The following is a 27056-nucleotide window of genomic DNA, read 5'->3' as shown; positions in this document are numbered from 1 at the left end:
CTCTGGTTTTCGAGATATCCTAACCTAAAAGTGCAAAAAAACACCGTTTTTGCCCATATTTGAGGTTATGTAGCCTTGCAGATGTTTTCTTTCACCAAAATTAAAGGATAGAATCTTTAAATACAAGCTTTTTTTTCAAATGGCGTTAAGTTTGCTCAAATATCATTTTTTTTCGCTGAGATATCGCATTTTGAAATTTTCATGTTTCTAAATTTTCCTACACCTGAAAGTCGATTGAGATAATAACATAGACATGATATAGGTTAGGATATCTCGAAAACCAGAGCTGATAGAGTGATTCTGAGGCCAGATTTGGATTCAGCGCATCCTAAACCTTCGGAAATATATAGTCTGGTTTCTGGGTCTGAATGTTGGTTAAATTTTGTCGGCCTGTGTAAATGATTTCTTTTTCCCCAATTTTATAAATGGAGGGACCTGCAGTTTTATGCTGCCTCCGAACGGCAGATGGTTTTTTATGAGGAACTTTTTCAATGTAGAAATACACTTGGAGGGCGCTACCGAATTGTAGTCACGCCCCAAATCATTATCAGCTTCAAACAGAGATAATCATTTTAAAAGAGAGTGATGAAATTTTGAAAAACCGTTTCTACTTTATTTTTATTATACCACTTACTTATTTACATATCAAATGTAAATTATTTCAGTAAAATCCCTGGGATCGCCTTCACTTTTCTATAGAGATGTATGAACATTTTCTTAGCACTGACGAACTTAAAATCTATTCTATTGTAGGAAACTCTTTCGAAACTCTTTGTTGGTGTACTATTAATTCAATTAATTTAATATTTAAATGTTTAGAAACACTAAATAAAGTATGTTTTTTATGAGCTTGGAAACAAGAATACAAAACAGAAATATTGTTGGAATGAACTTTTTTAAATATAATTTGGTAGATGATTTCACGGCAATTATTTTTTGCATATAATATCCGGCATATATCCGCCTCACAATCTGACAAAATACGACGGAAAAGATGGTCATATAACTTTAATTTTTGCATGAGTATTTCATGGACACGCGAGCTAATATCCTTACATAAAAATTTCCACCTAGTCGAAGGACAAAGGCCCACAAGTTCAGAACGACGACGAATCGACATTTCGGCGTCGTATTCAACATATCAACTTTTTTCAGAATAAATGTTTACAATTTGGAAGCGTTGTTCTGGCGTTAAACGATTCATAATGACACTTACTGAACATAAATGTCAACTCAGTTTGTCATTCTGTGCTGTCAAACCATAGTTATCGATATTGACAGTTCTCATGCAGCTAAAAGCAAAAAACTTTTATAACGAAAGGCTACCCCATTCCGTTCGTCCGGAGTTTTTCTCTTTTGAAGATATTCTATTTTACCTCTAGTTGTCGTTTACGATCTGTCAGTGAAATTTGGGACTTCGAGTTAATTTGACGCAAAGTTCCCTTTTACTAGTCACATTTCTATAATTATATAATTTCAAAATCTTATAATTTATTGGCACTTTTAAGGCGCAACAGTTCAGAATTTACCAGTCTTTATACTCTTAATTTGCTCTACACATCATCTTCTATCTGGAGATCTTGTCAGAGCGCTTCGTAGCATAGAGTTTTTACATATTGGCTTTATAAGAACTCTGTACGCAAGGATATACTTAATGATCAAAAAGTACCGGGAAGGCCATATTGACTATTTTCTTCGATTGCCAAGGCATAGTACACCATGACTACCTTCCATATGGCCAGGCAGTCAATAAAGAATATTATTTATCAGTTTTGAAGCGTTTGAGAGATGCTGTACGTCGCAAACGGCCGGAAATGTGGGCAAAATAGTTCAATACTATTTAAAATTATTTTTAGATTGACTTTACTTCTTTTATTATTAAATTTCTTAGCTATGTTTATAAAGAATTGATTTATAATATGTTGCTATATTTTCTTCTTGCTCATTAAGATTAAGATCTGTATTAGTTTGTAAGGCTATTAGTGTCTGCTGACTAATTTTTACGTCAGTTAATAAATAAACCTTTGAAGGAGCTCTATTTACGAGTCAAAGAGCAGTTTAATTTGATTAGGATTTGATTTGATTTGTGTAACTTTAGTTCATAGCGATTCAATAAATAAATATTAAGCCATGCTAATATACATATATATATATATATATTTACATGTATGTACATAAATATTTGTGTTAAGCTCGGTGCTTTAGTTCCTTTACTCTTCTCCTACGCTACAACCAAATATATATGTATGTGGGTATGTAGGCATCCAAAATAAAATACAAAATTTAACAACTTAACATAAGAGATGTATTGCTAAAAATTACTTTCACATCACTGCACGCGCATACTCTGTAGAATATTTTGTAGCAAACTGAGGCCGAAAAATCTTTATTAAGAATCACTCAAGTAACCTCGTTGAATTTATTTATTTAACCTTTTTCAACTGACCTCATCCGCAAAGTAATTGAATTTTTGCATCACACAAATGCTCTTCAAGTTTATGAATAAAATTTTTTCAGATCCACCGCAATTACACTCAATTTGCTATTTGAGGCCGATAAATTATGGACGCATGATTTACTTTCGAACCTTAGTGGTGAAAGCGGGGAATGCAGTAATAAAAGTATTTATGATTAATAGAACGTAAAATTAGATTATTCATGAAAATCTGTTGTCAATAATTTCAGTAATTATTTGTACAAAAATTTTATTGAGTTGTTGTTGCGCTTATAATTTCGTCATTCATAAAGTAGAAAAACAAACAAGAAGTAATGGTAATTGGGCGGCTTATTTGATTCGTTTTAAAGATATTCTGAAATAATTATTTATTTGCCACAGCGTGTCGCCTGCAATGACAGATAAACGTAAACACAGACCTGTTGCAAACGACTAATTGCAAAAGATCACTGGGAATTATTTGATTGATACAAGACGTCGGCTGTGGGTGTTTCATTGGAGGTTAAGGATAGTTGTGTTTTTGTATTGATGGTACCCAACAACAAGCAAAACAAAAATATTTGCGTACGCCTGAAGGTGCGGAAATTCTTTGGGAGTGTGTCAAGGTGACTGTGGGTATAATACTTGTAAAAACAGATAGTAAGGCTAGTAATCTCCAGTGTATATCGCACCCTAAATACAAAAGGGTCACAACTCAAAATTTTCCACACTCGAGCTTGACTTGTTTACAGTAGCACAGAAAACAAACTATGTGACATATCACGCTGAAATTTGCCATGTAAGCTTATAACAGTCCTACCAAAAAACAAAAAATTTATTTTTGCCATATGTCATCCGCGGACCGTTTTATTGATAACGTCTCGTTCATATTTGAGCAGAAGTACATTTTGAACTGTGACCCTTTTGTATTTAGGGTGCGATATGTACAGGTTCCTTCGAGTTCAAGTTTATTGCTTAAACTTAAGTTAAAGATATCTTTTGATTGGCTATTCATTATATGTTTATTAACCGAACTAATAGAGGGGCTATAATTTATTGACCGTACCGCACGATATCAGATACAGCAGTACTCATCACCAGCGTCACGATATCATAGATCTTTTAGCGAGATAACGAAGTGAACTATGGATCCTTAAAAGAGAACGATAAACGCTATAGAGGGCCACACATGCGCCCTTACTAATAGCGCAACAACACACTGTAAATATGGCAAGAGCGCTGGGAGTGAGAGACGAAAGGCAGATGAACGACGGGGCTCATACCAAACATAGATGAATGGTATGGCAACAGCTCGGATAGGTGAACTTCTATATTACTCAGTATTACTATTGACATAAGTATTTTCGCAAATATTTAAATAAAATAGGGAAAACGGAAACCACTTAATCATCTACGGAGATGCGCCTATTGAGGTTACAGCTTACAGATTTTTCAAACGTGACTGTCGAAGGCAGTCTACGTCCCTTAAGAGCAGATAACATTATGGAAAAAATGGTAGAATGCGCCGAAACTTGGCAACTTATTGGCTCATACATAGAGCGAGTCCTGCGTGCCAAAAAACTTAACATGGACAGAAAGGCGCCGATAGCATGATACTGGCTCCGAATGTTGCGACTCTGGACACAGGGAAAGAAGAAGAAGCAGTCTTTATCAAAACGACTACTTGGAGCTTCTCTGTCTTCTATGAAATGCTACCGTAGGTCCGGAGCGGAAGAAACATCTAGGAGCAGAAGAGGAGGGATTGTTCAAGTAACATACCGCTCGATGCAGCGGACGTCGGTCGCTGTAATCCCTATCGCGCATTTTAAGCCCTATCTCATCGCCACAAAAAAAAAAAAACAAAAATAATATTTAGTTGACTAAATTTACAATGCGATAGCTAAATTTATAACCGAAAAATTCTGCAAGGTGGCGCAAAATTAATCTCCCTATCGGTAGATTTGTAATTTGTGCATATGACGTCGTACGTCCACCAAATTTGACATTTGTGAATTAGACAGACAAACAAACAACCAATGAATCGCGCAAAGGTAAAAAGAGAGATTTCCATTGCTCAAAATCATGTTTTATTTAGTAAAAAAGTTGTTTAAAAACAAAATGGGATGATTAATTTTGCGTGGAGATTTTTGTTGTGGAGGTGTGCATATTAGTGCCTTTTTCAAAGTAACTATAGAAAATTAGATTATAGATGGATTGGTCACATCATAGGAATGCCCGACGAAAAAATCCAAAAAAAAGGGTGTTTACTTTGCATCTAATTGGAGGAAGGAAGTGCGGCCCACCAAGAAAGAGATGGCTTGATGACGTTGAAGCAGATGCACGTTCGTAATTGGAGAACTGAGGCAAGGTAAATACTGAATTGGAGGAGGATTGTTGATGAAGCTTTGGTCCAACAGAGGCTGTGAAGCTAAGAGAGGGAGAGAGAGAGAGATAGACAATTTTCAAGGACTTCCACGGATAAAGTTTTAAAAGGATATTTTCAATACCTGCACTACAAAATTTACGTTTCTAGAGAATATACACTTTTTGTATGGGACATCGCACGTCAATCATATATGACACTAGCGAACTAGATACCTGCTAGATAGGCAAACAGACAACCAATGGAGCGCGTAATGGTCAAAGATTTCCTTCTATCAAAATAATTTTTCTTATTTAGTAAAACATTTGTTCAAAAACAAAATTGGATCATTGAGTTTACGCCACCGCGCAATATGCAGCTGTGTTTGTTAGCCTATCTGTTTAGAACGTTTGCTTCTTTAAATTTTCTACTTGTCTCCTCGTCTCTCCATACGTCGATTTCCGGTTCGCTATGGTTCTGTGTCAGATATATCCGGTGTGTCAGGTTTCAGCAAAGGCTAATCATTGACTTGTTGGTTTATCAGATAAATCTGCCTTTTTTAGTCTGTCCATTAGTCTAATTTTATGTCGGTAAAATGTCTTTGTCTGTCTTTTGGTCTTTTCCTCTGCAGTCCTTTGCCCAATCCCCAGTTTAGTGATATTATAGCTCTTTCGAAAAGCATCCCACTAAACCAGGCATCCATACGTTAAAATTGAAAAGACCACTGCGTTGTACATCAACAGCACGACCTGTGACTTGAGTCCCAATTTTTTACCGAACAGAGAGTTGCATTAGTTTTAGGCTATACTGGGCTTCTTTACCAGATTTTCAAGTTTGGAGTCAAGTATCATTCCAAGATACCTAACTTGGAGGCTGCAAGTGGTAGCCCAGCGACTGAGTGCAGCCTTTTCAAAATCTCAGCCATGACTGAGGGGAACGGTACTGATACTATTAGGACCAAGTCATCGGCGTATGCTACTACCTTAACTCCAGCTACTGTCCTGCTCTTGCCAGATTGCGTGTCGATATTTAAACCCTTGTTTCTTTGGTTGTCTTGCAGGCTTAGAGTCCGCAGCCATTCAAAGGAATATTCCACTCATCAAAGGAATATTTGCGTTCCAACGAATGGTACCACAATGGAGCTCCATGGCCTCCACCGCTAAGTGAGGAGTGGCAATCCAATCTAACCTATGTGATTTGTGGGCATTGCAAAACTTTAGAAAATACGTTGGTCTCTCTAACATTTAAAGCGAAATTGAGATAATTTCTCACTTGACTTTTGTTTTATTGATATAAGTAAAACAATTAGAGAACTATAATCAGTTAATTACAAACATGTCAAATAGCTGGGAGTTAGTTGAATTGCAAAAGGAGCTTCTGTTTAAATAACATACATTTTCACTTGTCTGAATATTCATTTTGTCTTGGCGTGGCTTTACTTTTTCTGTTTCTGTTTCCGTTTCTGTTCTTTTGTTTGTTTTACTTACCATCACCCGGATCGTAGACCGCCGCACGTCCATTCAGCTCATTCAACATCTGGTGCGATGGCTGAAATGCGACACTTCCGGAAACATCTTTCAAATAACCCGTCGCCGAAGCAGCCGTTCTGTCAGGATATGTGGCGGCTATTAATTCTGCCATATGCTTGGGATGAGACTTCATTCCTGTTACTTCACCAAGTGCATTCGAGCCGGACGTTGAGTCTGATGCTGCGGCTGCGGCTGCTGCTGCGGCATCCTCTGGCATGGCGACATATGCGTAGGCATACCAACTGTTTCCAAGCAGCAAGGTCGTGGAGGCCAGGGCGTAAATTAAGAACGCGTCACGTTGCATTTGCGTGGCTTTTTATTGAAATAGCTGTGAAGGTTGTTATTCTTATTTTGTCTTCGAATAATGCGTTCGTATTCCTTTTTTTTATTTGGCGTTGGTGTTTATTTGCTTTTATTTACGTCAAGGATTAGTGATGCTCCTCAAGTAGTTGTGGTTAAAAATTGCCTGCAAGAATTTATAATGGTAATTAACATTTTGTTCGCCTTGGAGCGTTTGTTATTCGCGCGAAAACACACACAAGCACGTATACATAACACGCAAATGGCAATAAAGTCATGATAATAATAAATGTCGACCCGTACACGAATTGCCTTGCTGTGGCTTATTGAGGTTGTGAGGGATTGTTGTTCTTATTTTGCTAAGATTTTCATAAGACTGAGGCAACTTCTCAGTACTTTTGACAACCTACGATACGGCTGCCGGCGCACAGTGCACCTTCATTGATCAAAAATTAAAAATTATAAATGAAAAATTTTGTAAGCGAATTCCATTGCATTTGATGTATAATAGTTTTACAGGTTTTACAGTTTGTTCAATAAAGAGATGTAATCAATTTTTTCCAAATACAAAACACTAATTGCAAAGAGTTTCAACAACATAATTTGCCGTCCCTAGTAATTACTGCGCTCTTTTCGTAGCTGAGCGGAACGCCAGCTCTTCACTTTTTTAATCAAAGCTTGGCTGTTATTCCTTCTTCACACAGATTTGTTCTTTTAATATCTTCTTCAACAGACTTTTTGTTGGAGACTTGCACGTTTTGCCTAAGTCTTCAGTAAAGTTTTGCAAATAATAAATTTTTAAAACATTCTAATTCTCTAACGACTTTCCAAAGTTGGTATTTGACGAGTTTCTTGTCAAAACGACCCTTTCAGATGGCAGCTAAAATGTTAAAATGTCCATGAAAATACTGCCTGTGAAATATTTAAGCATTCATTTCGCTCAGACGTTATTTAATCATGAAAGCAACTTAAGCAGGGAAATGAAATCTTTACTAGGCCAAAAAAAAAAAAAATGCAAACTAACTTTTGCGAGTATTTTCCAAGGATTGCATTTTATATTTTGCGCCCAATAATGAAAACGTAGTAAAATAATAATGAAAATATTCTTATTGGAAGCCAATACGCTTCTGCATTCGCTTGAACCAATGGTTGAGTTGCAGTATGACTTATGATATGATGAGTCGCGATATGGGTTTTCGAAAAAATAGACGACCATCCGCTTTGAAGTGCTTTCTTCGCGAGCAACTTTTGTTGAATTAAGCTCATCTTGTCGATTGGGGTTTTCGGCTCATATTTATGGATGCAAGATTCCTCACTAGTTACCATGTCATTGACGTGCTTTGAATCACCGCAACTGAATTTTTGCAATATTTTTTTTATTATTATATTTATTTCTGCTTATGTTTGCTAACTTATTTAGTAAACCCAATTTTATTCCTGACTACGGCGGGTAATCGACGAAAAACCTTTTGAAGGAGATTTTCAATGGTTTCAGAACGAGCTTTTTCGACATTTTCAATGGTCGGCTTTTCCGAATTGAAAACTTCCCTTGTCAGTATTCACCACAAGTTTTCTATTGTGGCTTAAGTTTGGGTTGAAGGCTGGCAATTATAAAACTGAGATATTGAATTCAGTGATCAATTTTTTTGTAGAGTTTGCTTATGAGTAGGCTGGTTGGCAGGCATTTTCGGTAAGCATTATAAATGGAAGTGTTATTCGCACCGCATACCTATGCAATTCTCAACCTGAATTAATTGACTATCACATTATCCCCTTCTACTTTCATAGGTGGGGCTAGTAGTGACGACATCCATCTGGACCCTCCAAATTCAAGTTTTCTTCCATCGTTGACGATGACGTGCTTATGATAGTTAATCTTTGCCTCGATGTGTTTTCGTTTTACAGGTGACTTAGAGGTGCACTTTATGAACGATATGAAGCGTTACCAACTTCACACTGCTTGTATCTGTAAAACAGCTCATGACATCAACGTCAAAATTGTTCTAATGACAGTTAAATTTATATTGTTTATAAGTCATCAAAAGCATTTGCGTCTCAGTTTTGCTGCATTTTTTTTTCTGTGATGGAATTCAAACGTAATAGTGTGATTGCGTTATACTTGGCTGGAAAATCACAACCAGCCATTGTTCGTCACCTCAAAGTGAATAAAATGTTTGTGTATCGCACTATAATACGTTACAATGATACTGGTAACAAGAGCAAAACGCTATGGAGATGGACCAAAAAAAACCGCAAGAACGCCAGAAATGGTTCGGAAAGTGAAGGCTCGACTTGAACGAAATCCACGTCGAAGTGGACGAAAATGGCCAAAAAGCTGAAAATATCGCAAGACAAGTTCCAAAAAGCACACGATCTTTCATCTCAGCAAAAAAAAGGTCGGTGCGAAAGAGCAAGGAGTTGTCGCGCTTGCACGAACGTGGCGTACGGGTTTCAGGTGGTCATAGTTTTTTGATGAAAAAAATTTCCCAATTGAGCAGTTCAAACGCAAATCCGATGGACTATTCCATCTAGCCCATTTTGGAGAGCAAGGTGAGGACTAAAAAATATGCCAGTATGCATGCGCTGAAAAAAGCGATTATACGAGAATGGGCCAAAACACCTCAAGATCACATTCGTGCAGCATGCAACTGATTTTTTGACCGTTTGAAGGCTATATTCAAAGCAAAACGTGGTCATATCGAGCTAACGTGAATATGTGTTACAATTGTAATGATTTTTGAACAATTTTGTCTTTCAAATCAATAAAAACTAATTTCACACAAAAAAGTTATGGTGTTTGGAATAGCTAGCACTTTACCCTGTATTTAAGTTTTCCAGAAGAGGATGCTTGTTTTCTTAGGGTACCAGGATTGACCTGCCTACTACTTTAGGTGAAGAAGCTCAAGTGACGCTCTATCAGCTTTTTCATGAACCTCAATAATTTTCTAATAACATATTGCACTGTATTAATTTCACAAGCGAGCTTTTTTCGTGTTTCTCCACAATTTTTAAGGTCTCAAATTGAATACTTTTTAATTTCATTCAATTCCTATTCACGTGGCTTGACGAGTTTCAGCCAATCGAATTCAAAAAGTGTAGTGCCAATACAAAGGGCTGAATGGAGCTATTAATAATTTTTAAATGGATGAGTAGCAGCATGCAAAATATTACAAGAGATTAAATGATAATCATATTCAGACTATATAGGTTGGGTATTTCTGAAGCCAGATGTGTTACACTACTTATGCTCAGAGTTAGAAGATAGAGGCAGTAGATACTCCTACTAACCAATTTCATTGGAGTTGGGATCCAATCCTTGCTTGAAGTAATTTATAATATTCTCAGGTTAACTTATTGGCGAACTCGTTTCCGGAGATGTTCCGATGATCTCAAACCGTAATAGAGTTCACCGAAAGCAGGTTAAAGATGATACTCAAAGGAGCTTTGCATTACTCAACCAGTCTTAGTTTGGTTGTGAGAGATGCTAGAGCTAAAATAGCGAGCATGTAGCCATTTTGCTTCTGACAGTCAGGCTGAGATACCACGTTCCAAAAGGCTAAAAGCTTCGATAATAACAAACACTTTTTCTTTGAAAGAACTTACAAAATTCGGCTGATGAAAGGATCTTTTTATTCCTAGGGAGTCGGGAAAGTTTGGACCCGTCAAGTTATACACGTGGTGCAGTGTACAAGGCAGACATGCCAAGGTGGTAGTGGTATACATATATACACATATAATTACTGCTTACACTTTTATTAAGTGGGGGGCGTCTTGACGTTGTTCGACAAATGGAGGGACCAACAGTTTTAAGCTGACTCCGAACGGCAAACGGTTTTTTGTGGGAAGCTTTTTCATGCCAGAAACAGGCTCGGAAATTTGTCATTGATGTTTCATGTTTGGAGGTTCGAAACCGCGCACCCAAGAATGGTAGTCGCACACCAAACCATTCGGGTACGGTGGCGGTGTTAGTGACTCGTAATTCATTTTTTTAATGTCAGGTCACGTAGACTGATTACAAAAACTTGGACCTATAGAACTCTGTATGTTTGCAGTTGTTAACGGATACTAATGGCAATATTTTTTTGATTACTATTTTTTCCTATTTTCCGGCGCCAACCAGATGTACTTCAAAATTATAAAATTTTATTTAAAAAATTTGTACAACCTTCGTAACTTTGCTCAGTTAGCTGCCAAGCTTCATCAAACCACTTCCACCACTTCTCTATTTTTGTTGACAATTTGTATGGAACAGTGCACTGTGCGTCGTTCGTTTACTGCCAAAACTCAACTTCGAATAGTTGTTGTAGGTGTACTGTTATTTCTATTGTTCGCCTGCTTTTGTTCTGCTGAATTGCTATGAAAGCTGGTTCACCGCAAACCGTTTGCTGGAATGCCTCAGATGTAATGCCAACATACGACCAGCTCATTAGTCACTTTGTATAAGTGAGTCTTTTCTGTCTCTTTTTGCGCCTTGTCGTGGTAATTAATATAAATGAGCCGGAAAAGGGGCTTGTAAAAGTGTGAAATGTTTTGAAGCTATCATTGGCTGTGCGTGTGCGTTCGCATGGCTGCTGTGTGTGGGTGTGTATGTTTGTCGTCCTGCGGCTAATTTTACGGTTAATTTCATGTTGCTATAGTTGTTGTTTTTGTGGATTTTCTTCCTAAAGGAAGATACTAATTATTTATGGTTTTCATTATTGTCAGAGGGTGAGCTATTTTTGCTTGGACATTTTTGGGCTATATTGATATATGTATTTATGTGTGTGTGTATGTATAGCGTGTAATGCCAAGCTGCAACGTACCGGAAGGATCTTTTATTGTTTCACTAGTTTCGCCTGTATGCCATACGCTGGAAGTTTTAAGGGCTTCTACGAAATCTTCAAGGGACTTACAAATGTATTTTGTAATCAAAGTTTAATCTTTATGGAATTAACAATAAAATTTTATTGAGCCATGGATTGTTTGGAGACAGGGAGTGTTAATTAATTTCAAATTTGGAAATTTCAGAAGAATCATGAGTTATGCCTCAAAGACTTTTGAATGATTTAATTATTTTTTAAGTTGAACCTTTCGGAAACCAAATAAGTCGATGGCGCACGGTAGCCTTAGTTAAGTATGTATAATAGGACGGCCCAAAAAAGAAGCAACAACGTTTTTCTCTTGATAAGGGTAGTATTGGTTCTATAGTCAAAAAAATTAGATACCTGTTTTTGATTTTTTTGATTTTCATTTTATATTTAATTGCGCCATCAACCTGATGTCAAAATTTTCTCCGAATTTCCCCAAGAAAAATGCACTTTTTCTTAAATTTGGTATAAAAGATTTCCTGATTATTTAATCTTCTCTTTTAATTTTTTCTCACAAATGTTCAAAACTTGTTACCAAAATAATAAAAATAAAATAAAGTGTTTGTTTTTTTTATTTTCAATTTTTTAATTTTGGATTATCAGGCTTTGGGATTTCAGGGTTCCTATAAAAAATAGTCAAAGGCTTGCTTTTTTAAAAAATACAAAAAAATTTATTTCGGCCCTCCTAATGTGCATAGATATACGAGGACCGTTTGGGGGCTATGTTTAGTTAGTAGCATCTCTTGGAGGAAAATATGCCAAGTTTCAGCTAGATTAGTATATTTCTTTATGTTTGGCATCTGTAAATTTGTGTGACAGCTTCGTGGTGTAATAGAAACACCTCTTAGCTGAAAATATCTCATTCGTGGAAGTAAAGAATTCACCTAATGCCATTTTTAAGAATTTATATATCAAGAGGAACTCTTTTTTTTCTCTAAGACACTTTCTAGATGAAAAGCTTCAGATATCGCTTGCAGTCTCTCTCCTACCACAACAACTTGAAAGCAATTCACGGCGCTCCTTAGAAAGCCTAACTCATACACATAATTTTCTCCGAAATTGTATGTGAAAATATCATGCACAATGCAAAGCAGCCAATGGCAAGTGTAATCTACCTTTGCAGAATGAAATCAAAACGGTAAATGCACACTGTTTACCATTCCCAACCCACATCAGTTGCTGTAATTGTTTTATTTTAATTAAGATGTTTACACGACAAGTTAACAGCTGACAATTACTGCCCGCACAAACACTAAAATAGAAGTGAACATTACACACATATACTTATATGTATGTATATGTGACAAAACGAAAACCAATGCGCATTTGTACTGTGAGTTTTGGGTTAATTTGTGTGGGCAACACCTCCTTTTTGCTGGTTTTTGCTGGTTTTTACTGGCTTTATTGCGCCTGTGTTCTTAGTAGGTCTATAAATTCGTTGTGAGTTAGTTTTGCGAATTGTGTTTTTTTGGCTAACGTTGATTTTTCTAATTGCTCTGAAAGTTTTTGCTAGCAAATATAATCTGTATGTGAGAATGTTTGTTCGCGTATAAAATTTGAAATGAATGAGTTGTAGAAGCCATAAAGTTGGGTTTTTAATTGGAGAGATGAAGACAATAAATTACTAAATTAATTTAATTATGGCTTTTGGGTTAATTGGTGAAACACCAAAGGGGAATAAGTTAGCAGGATGGTGCAATCATACGAAGAAGCACCTGAATTGGATGGATTGAAGTATGTTGCTCTTTGAGGTGACAATTAGATAAACTCGTACAACGATTTGGCGTACGCACTCAAAGAGTAGACAGACTCTTTCTGACTGCCTTTTTGAGGGCGTACAGCATTGCGTTTATAAAGAGGTACCGAGAGTCTAGTGAAGTCGTTTAATAAACCAGAAATGAATTAAAAATCAATTTCCGACAAAAGTGAACCAACTTCCAATTGAAATAATTGCAATTGCCGGCCTACGAATTTAACGTACATCTTAATGTTGGTCGGACTACTTTAATACATGCACCATTTGGATTTAATTCGGGCGAAGGGCAAGAGTTTTTCTCAAAATCTATTCTGTGAGCAGAGACAAGATATCAGAAGAAATTAATGTTCACATTTTTGAATTTATTTTATTTTCTTTAATAAGTGAATATGCAATAATTTCGAACGTATACGTTTGGATTTGCTTCGATAAGTTTATGTATGCGGGGTGTGTAGGTTTTATACAAATTGTTGTTGTATTCTTCTTATTCTTCCTGATTTCTGCTATAACCGTAAGCAATTTTGGCTTTCTCATACTTCTTTGGAGACATCAAGTGCAGCCGAGTCCTTCTCCAATGGGAGTCTTTACAATGGGAAGCTTCTGAAGGATTCTTCTTCCTCTGCTATCACCAGCTGATACCGGAGCCGGAGCGTTTGTATCCATTCGGACGACATGACCCAGCCAACGTAGCCGCTGGATCTTTATTCGCTGCACTATTTCTATGTCTACTGTAAAGCAGTTCATTGTTTCGTTGTCAGCGTCCCCAACGTGTAAAGGTCCAAAAAACTTCGCAGAATCTTTCTTTCAAACATTCAAACAAGGAACGCCTCATCGGGAATTGTCATCGTCTAAGCTGCTGCACCATACGATATGACGGGCATGATGACCATTTCCATGGCAGCCCGTTCTACGTTACCGGAATGACTCAAGTTTTTCCCCGACCATGGGCTGCCGCTTCTGTAAACTAGCCCTGTCTAGTGTACCGTACCTCACCTCTAATCTATCGTCACAGGAGCAAACCTACGCAGCAAGTCTGCTCCAAATACATCTCTTCAGGGCTGGTATTGAAACCAACCATGCACCAGAAGTATTATACTGCTGCGTCTGCCACAAACGGGTCCACTCGAGATCCACCTCGGTTAGGTGTAACAAGTGCAAGCAGTGGTGCCATCTTAAGACCTGCTCCGGCCTTAAGATTCATAGGGAGGGGTCCACACAGCATGTGGCCACGTGTTGCTCCCGTCATCAAACCGCAAATTGCCGCCACAAATCATATCTTAACGGTTAGAAGCCCTTCGGTGCAACGCAACTTCCTCAACTCAGACCCACAACCCTCTTGCTCCAACCCTAGTGCGGGGACAAATCAGCAGCTTTGGTCTCCCGCACAGTCTGCTCCGTGTGTCAGATCAGGGTTCCTCGGACCCTGACATCAGTCGAGTGCAATTCTTGCAAGCCACTTCCGGAAGTGCTCTGGCCTGCGCCCTACCTGTGAGTGGACATGCGACTACGTTGTCCCCTGCTACAGAGCTCTGCACCCGCACTATCCCATGTGGAGCAGCCGCCCATCACCATCAGACCGCAACAACAACATTTTGTGCTTTTTTTTAATGTTTATTATTTTTTTATTAAAATATAATAAATTCATTTTACAACAAAAATCATATAAATCAAAGTTTCAATATTGAACAAAATTTATAAAAACTCGAAAAATGTTCATCAAAATTTGGGTAATTCGTTTTATGGTCCACTAAATTTTAGTATATATAAGAAAGTGCAATTTTGAAGTGGCTCAAATCTTTTTATGATTTTTGATAATTTTTTCCTTGACGGCGTTGCGCATTTTTTCTATACTCATAAATGATGCGTTAGAGCAAAGCTTAGGATTTTTGAGTTATCAAGAAATATATAATTTTTAAAAGACACTTCAAGAAAATTTTCTTGATATTTTTAGACAAAAATAAAGAAGAAAATACATACATATATTGTATATTTCAAATAGGTAAATTATAAGCTTACTTTACTTTTGATTGAATTATTTAGCATTCTTTTGTTTCTCATAGTCTGCTGGATTGATATCCATTTTTAGATTATTAAATAAATAAATATATAAATAAAACCAAGAAAAAATTCGGTTACTTTTTTAAAACCGTCCAAACGGCAAACTTAAACACAACTGGGAACAAAAGTCGACTACGTTAACTTAGGTGGTGGAAGTTCTCAGTAAAAACAACCAACTAAAAAGTGTTTAATGATTCTCATTTGTACATAGCACACCGGGCGCTTTGAAATTATGCCCATCACCATTATTTTTTTGCCTCTCAGCGAGATTCCACCACGAATTAGTTCCGCTCTGTATATAGTTCCGGGAATCTATAAGTAAAGTCAACGGCATTCAAATTATTACTTTCATCAAACCTTTTTGTTGCTTTATTAACACTTCGTGATTTCCCCTTTTCCACCCCTTCCACACTGTTACGTATTTCGAATGTGGTCGCGTGGAAATGCAAATAACAGCGGAAAGGAAATATCAACGGAAGGCAAAACAAAAATGTGTGACTGTTGATAAAATCGTGTGAACGTGCGTAGTTGGCACCCACTTTACATGACCCACACCGACAGCCTTGGTGTTGGCAAAAGGACCCATATCTTTGTGTTGCTGGCAGCCAACGCAACGTAAATGTTAAGTCAGAAAAGTGTGAAAAAAGAGGTGCAATGACGAAGTACAAATGCTGGCCTATTCACGGAAGTTTTGCGTGGCGAGGGAAAAGAAGTGGCAATCAACTCTTGGTAGCTAATTTCAGCGGATACTTTGGCATTCGCGCTCGTCAAAGTCATGTAATTTTTCATTTTCATTATTATTTTTCCTTCTTAAATTTTGTACGCATTCAGGAAAGTTTGTATTTGTTTTTATTGCTTTAAATGCTGAATGCTTTTCTTTTGTGTCTTCACTGCCCCTTTTGCTCCTTTACTTGCTGGGGAAAATGGTTGCGAAATTAGAAATGTCACAAAGGCAAATTAAAAGGTTGTTGAAATGTGTTCATTATATTGACGAAAGCGTGAAAATATGGCGTCGTTGAGTTTGTCGATTTTGAACTATAGATAGTGGCATTGTGTAACTGCAGATATGAATAAAAAGTATTTTGTAATTTAACAGAGTTGTGCATAAAATATATTAAGAATCTGATATTGCAAGTAACGCATACGATAAACGAGTATTAAAGAGCAATGGACGTTTTTCGATGAAAGCTCTGTTCTTTCTCCTACCTAAATTAAAAAAGTTCTGACTACTTCTCGTCTTTACTCTCTTTACGGTGGGTATAATGAAAAAGGTCTCACTGTTCGGCGATACGAAGGTATTACATTTCAAAAAACGTTTGTTTAGATACTTTTGCGTTTGATGAATCCAGTTGTGTGTTATAGCGTTCCAAAGAGAAAGTGAAAGAAAAGAAAATTCTACTCAATGCCACTACGACCAAACTGAAAAGTTGGAACAGACGGTAAAAAAATTTATTGTGCTTAAGGCTACAATACAGAGATGAATGCAGAAGCAAAGCGGCGGTTTCAAAGTTTCCTTTCTGGTAATATGGAAATCGCCGATGAGGCTCTGCCCCTGGTAGGATTATCGTCCAAAATGCTGTTAAAAGTTTGTGAGTACTTATTATATTATCCAGGTGCTGAAGGTTAACCAAGAAACCTTGTGGTATAATTTGCATAAGGCTGAATTGAAAAAGTGGCTTGTTTATGGCTGCCACACGAATTAACGCAAAAGCAACGAATTGACGTCCGCGATGCCGAGTTTTATGGAGTGTAACGACCCATTTTTGAAGTTCATCTAAATCGAATAAACCTAAATAGGTGAGTTACATTTTGGAAATAAAACTGAAAAAAAGAGGTTGTCTGTAAAGTCGGTTTACTGACGATAGTTTAACGTGACAACGTCATAAGAAAATATTGATGGAATGGTTGCAATTTTCAAAACAAAATTTTAATTTTATTTGTTTGATAGATATTTTGTATGGATATAGAGGAGGAGGTAAATGGAGTTGCAATGGAATAGGTCAAGTTACATTTACACAAACATGAAAAATGACGAAACATTTATCAAATTCATGAAAGATATCTTCAATTTCGATTGTGCATCAGACGTTAATAAGTCAACATCACTAAGAGGCATCATCATCGATTTGCCTTTTTCAAGACACTTTATACTCGAAACACTCCCTTTCATTTCCTACTTTTTCTATCATCGTCCTATTCTCAACAGAGAAATGGTTCATTACCATGAACACAGGAAGAAGGCATATGCAGTATGTGAATTTATATACCTACATATGCGCATATACATACATATATATGCTCACTCAAGTAGGACAGAGCCAGATGTCGAACGTTACCGAACGCGGGGGCCGATTGTGCTCTTTGTCGTTCGTTCCGCGCTCTCGCTTGCAGTTCAAGCACATTAGCTTACATTTGCTTGCGTACGGAATAGATTCGTATATTTGATATGTCCATATGACTTGTATGCATCTTTACATATAGATTTGTTCTTTTTGAAAATTGCGCGAAATTTTATATGTATATGCATGTTTATATACATATATTAGTATACAACATATCTTATAAGGTATGTGGTAAATATTACCATACATTTTTTCCTTTATATATAATAAAAAAATTAATAATAATAACATTGAAACAACAGGTATTATTAACAAACTTGGTTTTATTTTAAATTCTTCAAGTAAATCAAATTAATAATAATCAATAAGAAGGCATATGGAAATACAAATACGTGAATTTATATATGTACATATGCGCATATACATACATATATACGCTCACTTAAGTAGGAGAGAGCAAGATGTCGAACGTTGCCGTTCGTTTGCTTTGTCGTTCGATCCGCGCTTTCGCTTGCAGTTCATTCAAGGTAACGGCAATGAGCAAGGTAACGATAAATAAGCAAGGTAACGACAAATGAGCAAGGTAACGGCAAATAAGCAAGGTAACGACAAATGAGCAAGGTAACGACACATTTTTTCGTGCGTGCAGCCGGCTAAATCGAATTATAAGACGTTATCACGTCAAAAATTCAGGTAAAGTTAGGTTTGGTTAGGCTGAAACGTTTGTCCACTGACACCCTCAGGCTCATAGCCCATTGTGATATTGCGTGGGGAACTTGCCCTAGTCTCTTCTAAAACCGGTGTGTACTTTTCAAAATTTTAGATCTCCACAGCATTGAAATTAAAAAATTGCGTACTGAAAATGGTGAATATACGTCTGGATATATAATGCCGCCTTACTCATTTAGACAACTTCTGCAGAAGTCATGTGTTTGCCTACTAGGCAGTGTCCCATTATAACCGAAATCAGTGTGTTAAGCAGCGATTATTTAGGCTTAGGAGAGATTCTGGGCGTTGCGCATTGAGAGTAGGCCACAATTACCGGGCGATTCTGCATGTGTTTTCATTGGGCCATCGTTCATTCGCCGTTCTTACAATTTCCTCAAAAACGGGCAGCTTACAAGTCTGTAAGAATATGCCCATTATCTATGTACTCATCAATCAACTTGTGGGCAAGTTTCGCTAGTTCAATACAGTTACCCTCAATACAGAATGGCCAGGAACACATGTTTCCTTGTTTGGGAACATTTTCATATGCATGTGAAACTATTGACTCTAAAAAGTGTTGTTATAGACTCAATTTTCCTCATCAATTGAATTTTTTACAGGATGCACTTTAAAGTTTCAAGAATAATACCCTTTTAGGGTGTTTGGCCGAGCTGCTCCTCCTATTTGTGGTGTGCGTCTTGATGTTGATAAACAAATGGAGGGACCTACAGTTTTAAGCCGACTCCGAACGGCAGATATTTTTTATGAGGAGCTTTTTCATGGCAGAAATACACTCGGAGGTTTGCCATTGCCTACCGAGGGGCGACCACTATTAGAAAAGCTTTCTCTTAATTTTGGTGTTTTACCGAGATGCGAACCTATGTTCTCTCTGTGAATTCCGAATGGTAGTCACGCACCAACCCATTCGGCTATGGCGGCCGCCGTAGAATTCAATTGAAATTATTTATTTATATATATAATTATATAATTTTTGGTCTAATGTACCTATTATTTGCTTTGAATAAGAGACAAATCGAGTCCTAAATATAAGTAAATTTTTCCAAATAGAGACATCCATTGGATTATTCTTATTTTTACTAGTTGTGACCGGTGTCTCCACTCGCACAAGGGAAATTAACAAATGCTTCGCCTTATCGGTTTAATAACATGAATTAATATTTAGTTATTTTCCTCTAGACGTCTATTTGAACGTACTAAAAGCTACGCAGAATCGAATCAGGCTCATATGGGTTACAGGACACATGGCCATATCTCGAAAGACTGCGGGTTTGCTAGTACCTAATAATACCAGTTCACTTTTTTCGCTTGGTGCAACATACCAGCAAGGAGGAATTTAAAGGGAAAGGCTGAGGGTGAGAGATATAAGCTGACTCCAAACAATAGTGCTACGCTAGGCTAAGTCCTTATTGGGAAGATACAATTAAAAGGGATTAAGGAATTTCATATCCGAATCCTTAAAAACTCGATTTGCCTGTCTTGCTTAGATAGCATTGAGCATTTTCTATATGAGTGTCCTGCGTTTCCTCGAGGAAGGCTACGAATTTGGGGTTTCGATGCCGTGAGAATGAGTAATATTTGTTCTCTTGAGGATATTTTTATATTTGCCAAAGAGTCTGGAAAATTCTCACAGAAGTAGCTATCTCTGTCTCTATTCCATAATTTTCTTTCTGTTACTCTTTTCTTTTCCTCCTTGACCATCTACTCATTCACTTTCCACAACTTTGAGTACAATGGACTTTTTAGCCTAAGTGTTTTAGGCGTTACCAATCTCTCGGTGCTTCTTGACTAGCCTTTCAAATTTCATTTGAACTTCGCATTATGTTGCAGATTGAATCGAAATTCTAGTTTTTTTAAATTTAGGAAATTTTACTCCTGTAATTGATAACCATGATTTTCGCGGAGTCTTGTCAATATTACAATAATAAAATGCAATACTGATTCCATTTCCCTTGAAAATGTTTGCCACTGACAGCATGAAAATATGACACTGTGTTCAATCGTATGCCCACAGCCCTTTTAAGTGAGCACCTGTTGTAACATTGCCTAGTGTGAGTTTGATAGTTGCCAACATTGATACTGTTGCTGTGTTATTCAAAGTAATTACTGTGTATGGGGCCAATATTATTGAGGGCGTTGTGTTTGGCATACTAGGAGCAGGTTTTCGATTCGATTCGCAGCGCAGTACTGAAATATAAAACGGGTTTTCAAATCGGTCGCCTTGAGGAACTTCGCATTGAAAAGTTTATTAGGTTACATACATAGATACTTATATATCAGTATACGCCATCAGGAGGCGGTTACGATGTAGTTTAAGGTGCACAAAGAAAATTTTAGCAGAAGCTCTGCCCAAGCTCGTGTCAAGGATGTGGGCCCCACACTATTACTTATATTATATTATTATTACTAGTTAACTTACACACGCACATATGTTACACATACTGCCTCAGCCTTTTATGCTTTGCTATTTTGTTTTAATTTTCCTCTACTATTTACACACAAACCCACATCCAGCGCATAATAGTAAAAAAAAAGCATTTCAATAGACTCTTAATTGACGTTAAAGAGATACTTCCTGCCTGGGAAATATTATGTTTTGCCAAAGGAAATGAACATAAAGGTAAAAAATATAAAGCAGAAAGGGGAAAAATGCTCGCTAATGCATTTAATCAGCAAAATTATGAGGAAGGTGTAGGAAGATGGCGTTTTACGCTTCGCGTTACCTCTTCGTGGTACTCCATTAGGGGAAGTGATGAGCAGGTGGAAATACTTTATGCGAGGAGATGAATAGAATAAAAAAATAATAACAATAATATAAAATAAAACACAAATGATACAAAAAATGGTGTTTTCTTAAGGTGCAGTAAGCCACCGATTACTTGAAAGGTTTTACTACTTTAAGGAAGTTTTTATTATTCAGAATTATAAATTTTAACCGGTGGAGTGAGAGCCGAAACGAGAACGCTCTTATTGTTAACGAAGTGATTCGTCGGATTAACTGGATGTACTAAAAATATTACAGGGAAAAACATGAAATTGTATGAAACCTTTTGTTTATTGAACTAAGTTCCCATTCAGAATTCTTTTATTGCTGTTGAAAGTTGTTTCGAAAGCGAAAGAGAAATGGGCTAAGTTAAATTTTTATTTGTTTGTTTATTTCTGTAACTATTTTTAATTAAGTTTTTAAATTAGATTCTCACAGCATATGATAAGAGATTTAAGATTACCATAAGCCTCCTTAAGGTTAAGCTGAGAAAAAAATATAATTTTGGGGAAAAAAACCCATTATTTTCTCGGTAGAAGGCTGTAATGATCGATATCTCGTAAAATAGCAGTCAAACAATTTAAAGCTTATGTTCGTTGTCAAGGCGACATTTCACACTAAGAAAATTCTTTCGCCGTTTTTTGTTAGTTCCATTCAGTTGTGAGTTACAGGGTGTTATTATGGGAAGAAAACTAAAAGAAAATTCGGAACATTTTACAGAGTTTTTATAAAGGTGAAAATGCAAGTCAGGCCGCTGAAATTGTAATTGCAATTTTGGTTCAGGCATTTTTGATGTTAAAGAAAATGTCGATAAAATCTCAGAAACAATCGAAGTTGACCGACATGTTAGTAGCATTGTCCAAAAGCTAAAGATGAACCATAAAAAAGTTTTAAACTATTTGCTTAAAAATCTTACGCAAAAATAATGGATTTATTTTTCCTTACCCTTTGTTGTTTTGTTTTTTTCAGTTGCTTCTTCTACTTGCGATGTGCGTCTTGATTTTTTCCTCAACCGAAGTGGCCTCCGAACGTCAGATGGTTTTTTATGAGGAGGTCTTTCATGGCAGAAAAAACTTTACAAAAAACTTTTTCTATTAATTGATGTCACGTCATTACAAAAAACTTTTTCTATTAATTGATGTTTCGGGTCTGAGGATTCGAACCTGTGCACTTACAAATGTCAGTCACGCATCAACTCATTCGGCTACGGCGGTCGCAGCCCAATGTTCAGTGACATTATCACTGTTACAGTGACATTCTTATTGTTTCCTGCAGATGGCTGAGAAATCTGCACAGGCTCGTGAGTATAGTCCACTGACTTATGGCATTTTTACAACTAAAACCTTGAAACTTCAATATACCTTCTTCTCGAAACTGATGCGATAGCTGGAAGAAGGCCTAGGCATCTCGGCCTGGTATGGATAGAAGAAAGACTCATACATTCAGCCATCGTAGATTTACTATTCTATTCTATTCTATTCTATTCTATTCTATTCTATTCTATTCTATTCTATTCTATTCTATTCTATTCTATTCTATTCTATTCTATTCTATTCTATTCTATTCTATTCTATTCTATTCTATTCTATTCTATTCTATTCTATTCTATTCTATTCTATTCTATTCTATTCTATTCTATTCTATTCTATTCTATTCTATTCTATTCTATTCTATTCTATTCTATTCTATTCTATTCTATTCTATTCTATTCTATTCTATTCTATTCTATTCTATTCTATTCTATTCTATTCTATTCTATTCTATTCTATTCTATTCTATTCTATTCTATTCTATTCTATTCTATTCTATTCTATTCTATTCTATTCTATTCTATTCTATTCTATTCTATTCTATTCTATTCTATTCTATTCTATTCTATTCTATTCTATTCTATTCTATTCTATTCTATTCTATTCTATTCTATTCTATTCTATTCTATTCTATTCTATTCTATTCTATTCTATTCTATTCTATTCTATTCTATTCTATTCTATTCTATTCTATTCTATTCTATTCTATTCTATTCTATTCTATTCTATTCTATTCTATTCTATTCTATTCTATTCTATTCTATTCTATTCTATTCTATTCTATTCTATTCTATTCTATTCTATTCTATTCTATTCTATTCTATTCTATTCTATTCTATTCTATTCTATTCTATTCTATTCTATTCTATTCTATTCTATTCTATTCTATTCTATTCTATTCTATTCTATTCTATTCTATTCTATTCTATTCTATTCTATTCTATTCTATTCTATTCTATTCTATTCTATTCTATTCTATTCTATTCTATTCTATTCTATTCTATTCTATTCTATTCTATTCTATTCTATTCTATTCTATTCTATTCTATTCTATTCTATTCTATTCTATTCTATTCTATTCTATTCTATTCTATTCTATTCTATTCTATTCTATTCTATTCTATTCTATTCTATTCTATTCTATTCTATTCTATTCTATTCTATTCTATTCTATTCTATTCTATTCTATTCTATTCTATTCTATTCTATTCTATTCTATTCTATTCTATTCTATTCTATTCTATTCTATTCTATTCTATTCTATTCTATTCTATTCTATTCTATTCTATTCGTTATTACTGTTAAGAAATGTTTTCTGATGAGAATTTGTGCTGGTGCACTAGTCGAATTTTAAAATTCCATACATTTTGGTAAGAAAAAAAATTTTACTAAATTGTACTAAAGTTTTTAATAGATATGCAGACTGACCATTTCGTTACGCGTCATGGCGTTATTAATGTCAGCCCACAAGTTGGCAATCTGCATAGTGGGACGGCAAGTATACAACCATCCTAACACACACACCACCTTAAATTTGAAGTACATGCGCACCTGCACATTCATACATGTACATATTTTAAGAATAATGAACTTCAACACAAAAAATGATTGTGATAAATGTAGAAATGCAAAAATTTTGAACCTTTACTTGGACTCCAAACTTGCGGTTGAAGATTTTGCCACTTTTTCAATTAACACCCAGAAACTGCCAACAATTGTGTGAAAGTAAATTCGTTAAAAACTTATGTTTAAAAGTAATCGCAAATGAGTGTTGTAGAACTATTAACAAAAAATATTTAAAAAGTCCTGTAGGCTTTGTGTGCGACCCAAATTAAAAATATTAAATTTACTGCCCGGCTTGCTGTTGGCAGATAGCCAAGTGAGTTTGCTTATTGAAAATATTAAAAAGGAAAAACGAAAAATAAATTAGAACCAATAGACTGAGCGCAGTTGTGGCCAATAAGGCATCAGCAAAGTAGAAAAGTTTTTGTTATTATGCCAGGATTAAGAAAACCCCTAAGGCGAAAGGATTCAGCAAACAACCTACTTGTCGGTTGGTTAAATCTTGGCAAAACTTTATACTCGTACTTGTAACGCTCAATCAATACGAGTATCCAACACTGTCGGATTAACGTGTGAATTTGAAATTGGTTTTATGGCAGTTGCATGGGAGTATAAAAGTAGAGTAGAAAATCAAAATGAATCTAAGAAATATGAGACCATTAAAGAAAGAGAAAGTAGTTGATGTTAAGTAGATGAAGAATGAAAAATTGTTTACATGTTGTGTTTCACATACAAGGTGGCACACAATTAATTACCCTATCGGAAGATTAATAATTTTAGCAAATGGCGTCGCACGTCAATCATATTTCACACTTGTGAACTGGACAGCTGCAGTATACAAATAAAGAAGTAAAGGAGCGCGTCAAGGCCAAAATAAAGACTTCTATCACTTAAAATACATTTTTTTTTTTCAATTTAGTAAAAAAGGTATTCAGAAACAAAATTGGAAGACTAATTTTGCGCCACCTTGTATAAGAAAAACATCATGCACCGCTACCCTAATAGTTTTCATGTTCTAAAAGTAAGTACAGGGAGTCAAAAAAGCTTTCGCAAAGTAAGTTTGTTTATAATAATCTCAACATCATACTTTTACGTTATTTCCATCGCTGCAATCAGGTTAAAGGAGGAGGATAGGCAGGATTGAGCAGAGGGAGATATTAACATTTTTTCCAATATTTAAGCTGCCATTAATATTCTGACGATGCCATGGTGCCAATCCACGCTAGTAAAGTTCTGTAAGGAGGAGATCAAATTCCAGGGTATAGGAAAATAGAGGGAAATGAAATTGCTGATGAGCTTGCCAGAAAGGGGTTGATTGAATTAGTCCCACAGATCTCTGGTCAGACCTGGTCATCGGCATCCCCCTGATTATTGCACAAATTATTTCTCAAGGAACCAAAGAAAACCCTTTGGCCTCAGTACAACAGACGGAGGACGCAGAAAGTCCTGGTTACTTCATACCATTCAATTTCTGAACTCGTAGCTGCGCTTACCAGTCATTGGCTGATCGGCACACATGCAGAAAAGCTAGGTTTACCATTTAATCCCCATTTCCGAAGCTAGAGGGACCTTGTAGAGAAGGAGACTGTTGAGCACTTTCTCTGTAAATTTCCGGGTCTGGCAGCTAAACGGTTAAGGTCTAGATTTTAGACACCTTAGGACATTATTACACAGATTATTTTTGATTAGTTTGGTTACATGACTTCGTGTCCAAGCTTAACCGTTTTCCAGATATTCGATTTTATAGATTAAAAAAAAAATTTTTATATATTAATTTTATACATTAGCATGGGTATATTAATTTTTTTGAATTTTAGTTCGAGGGTCAGATTTTTTTCCGGTTAACGATTGTTCAATAAGTCTTTCCTACTTCACATCATTACAAAAAAAATTTATTATGTTTATTTTTTGGTTTTCACGTTATATACTTTTATAAGAGCTACTATAAAAACAACACTTTCTTCTGCTTTGTATGCTTTTAGATAAGATTTTTGAGGACTAAAGAACTACTACAAAACATCTCTCTGCACATATTATCACTCCTAGACAGAGTTTATGTTCGGCTAGCCGAATGTCCTAAATAAAGAGGTGGCCTGTAGGCGGAAAAAAATTGTAAAAAAAATTAACGATTTCAATTTTTATATTCATTACAACTCCTTATCGACATGACCGCGTCTATGCTCTATATACAATTTTTTTTTGTCGATTGTTTATATTATTTCAGGTAACAACTCTGTAGTGCTTCATTTCATTTATTGCCGAAAATTACTGTAATGGATCACCTGTTGAGTCTATTCAATTATATTATTCTTACAATATTTCTCGGTAACCTTGTACAGACGTTGAAAAATACTTAAGAATACCAAGTTCTCTCCATTTGAGACATTTATCATTAAAATTACTTAAATGTTTGGCATATTAGGTTTTATTTTATACATTTAAAACGATTCCAATCTGTATCAGTCTTTTTGTCTAAGAAAAACATACTTTTTTTTTTCTTCATGTACAAAAGTTAATATATGGCGAAATTCCTTTAAGAAAGATACTTAAGAACGAAGCAAAATAGTAGTCAAATCATAAAAAAGGGATTAGTATAAATTTATATTTTATTGAAAATCTTTTTTTCTTAATTACTGCTGAACAACGCCTTTGCATTGACATTATTAACGGATTCCCAAGATGCATTGGCTTTTTTAAATAAAAAATTGAAAATAAATATGTTAGGTGTTTAGCCGAGCTTCTCTGTCAATTTTTGGTGTGACCAATAGAAAACAATTCACAAAATTTTGGACGAAGGCCGAATCGTTTTTAAGTAACAGGTGATCAGATTGGACGTAGGTTTTCTAATTAGGGGTTTTTGACTGATCATGCGTGACTACTGTCAAGCTAAATACAGATTTGAGAATAATTTTACAGTATTGGATGCTACTCGACCGATTAGACCACGTACAAACCACTGCAAAATCTTGTTGCTAGGATAGAGCTGGCCATCGACAGGAGGGACTATGCTATGGGTATCTTTTTAGACATAGAGGGGGCGTTTGATAATGCCACTTTTGATAGTA

At 35.8% G+C, this 27056-nt stretch overlaps 1 protein-coding gene across 1 annotated transcript in view; it reads right to left on the bottom strand.

Annotated features, from left to right (window-relative positions):
* Positions 1–27056, bottom strand: part of LOC129248270 (uncharacterized) — a 59195-nt gene that overhangs the window by 17016 nt on the left and 15123 nt on the right. Inside the window, exon 2 of the mRNA XM_054887755.1 lies at positions 6284–6791. Coding sequence (XP_054743730.1) covers positions 6284–6629 — 346 coding nt within the window. The 5' untranslated portion in view covers positions 6630–6791. The remainder of the gene's footprint in view (positions 1–6283; positions 6792–27056) is intronic.

This window comes from Anastrepha obliqua, chromosome 5, assembly GCF_027943255.1.
Source record: "Anastrepha obliqua isolate idAnaObli1 chromosome 5, idAnaObli1_1.0, whole genome shotgun sequence".
Taxonomy (NCBI): Eukaryota; Metazoa; Arthropoda; class Insecta; order Diptera; family Tephritidae; genus Anastrepha; species Anastrepha obliqua.
The sequence above is the reverse complement of the archived record's forward strand: the minus strand, read 5'-3'. Positions and strand labels throughout refer to the sequence as shown.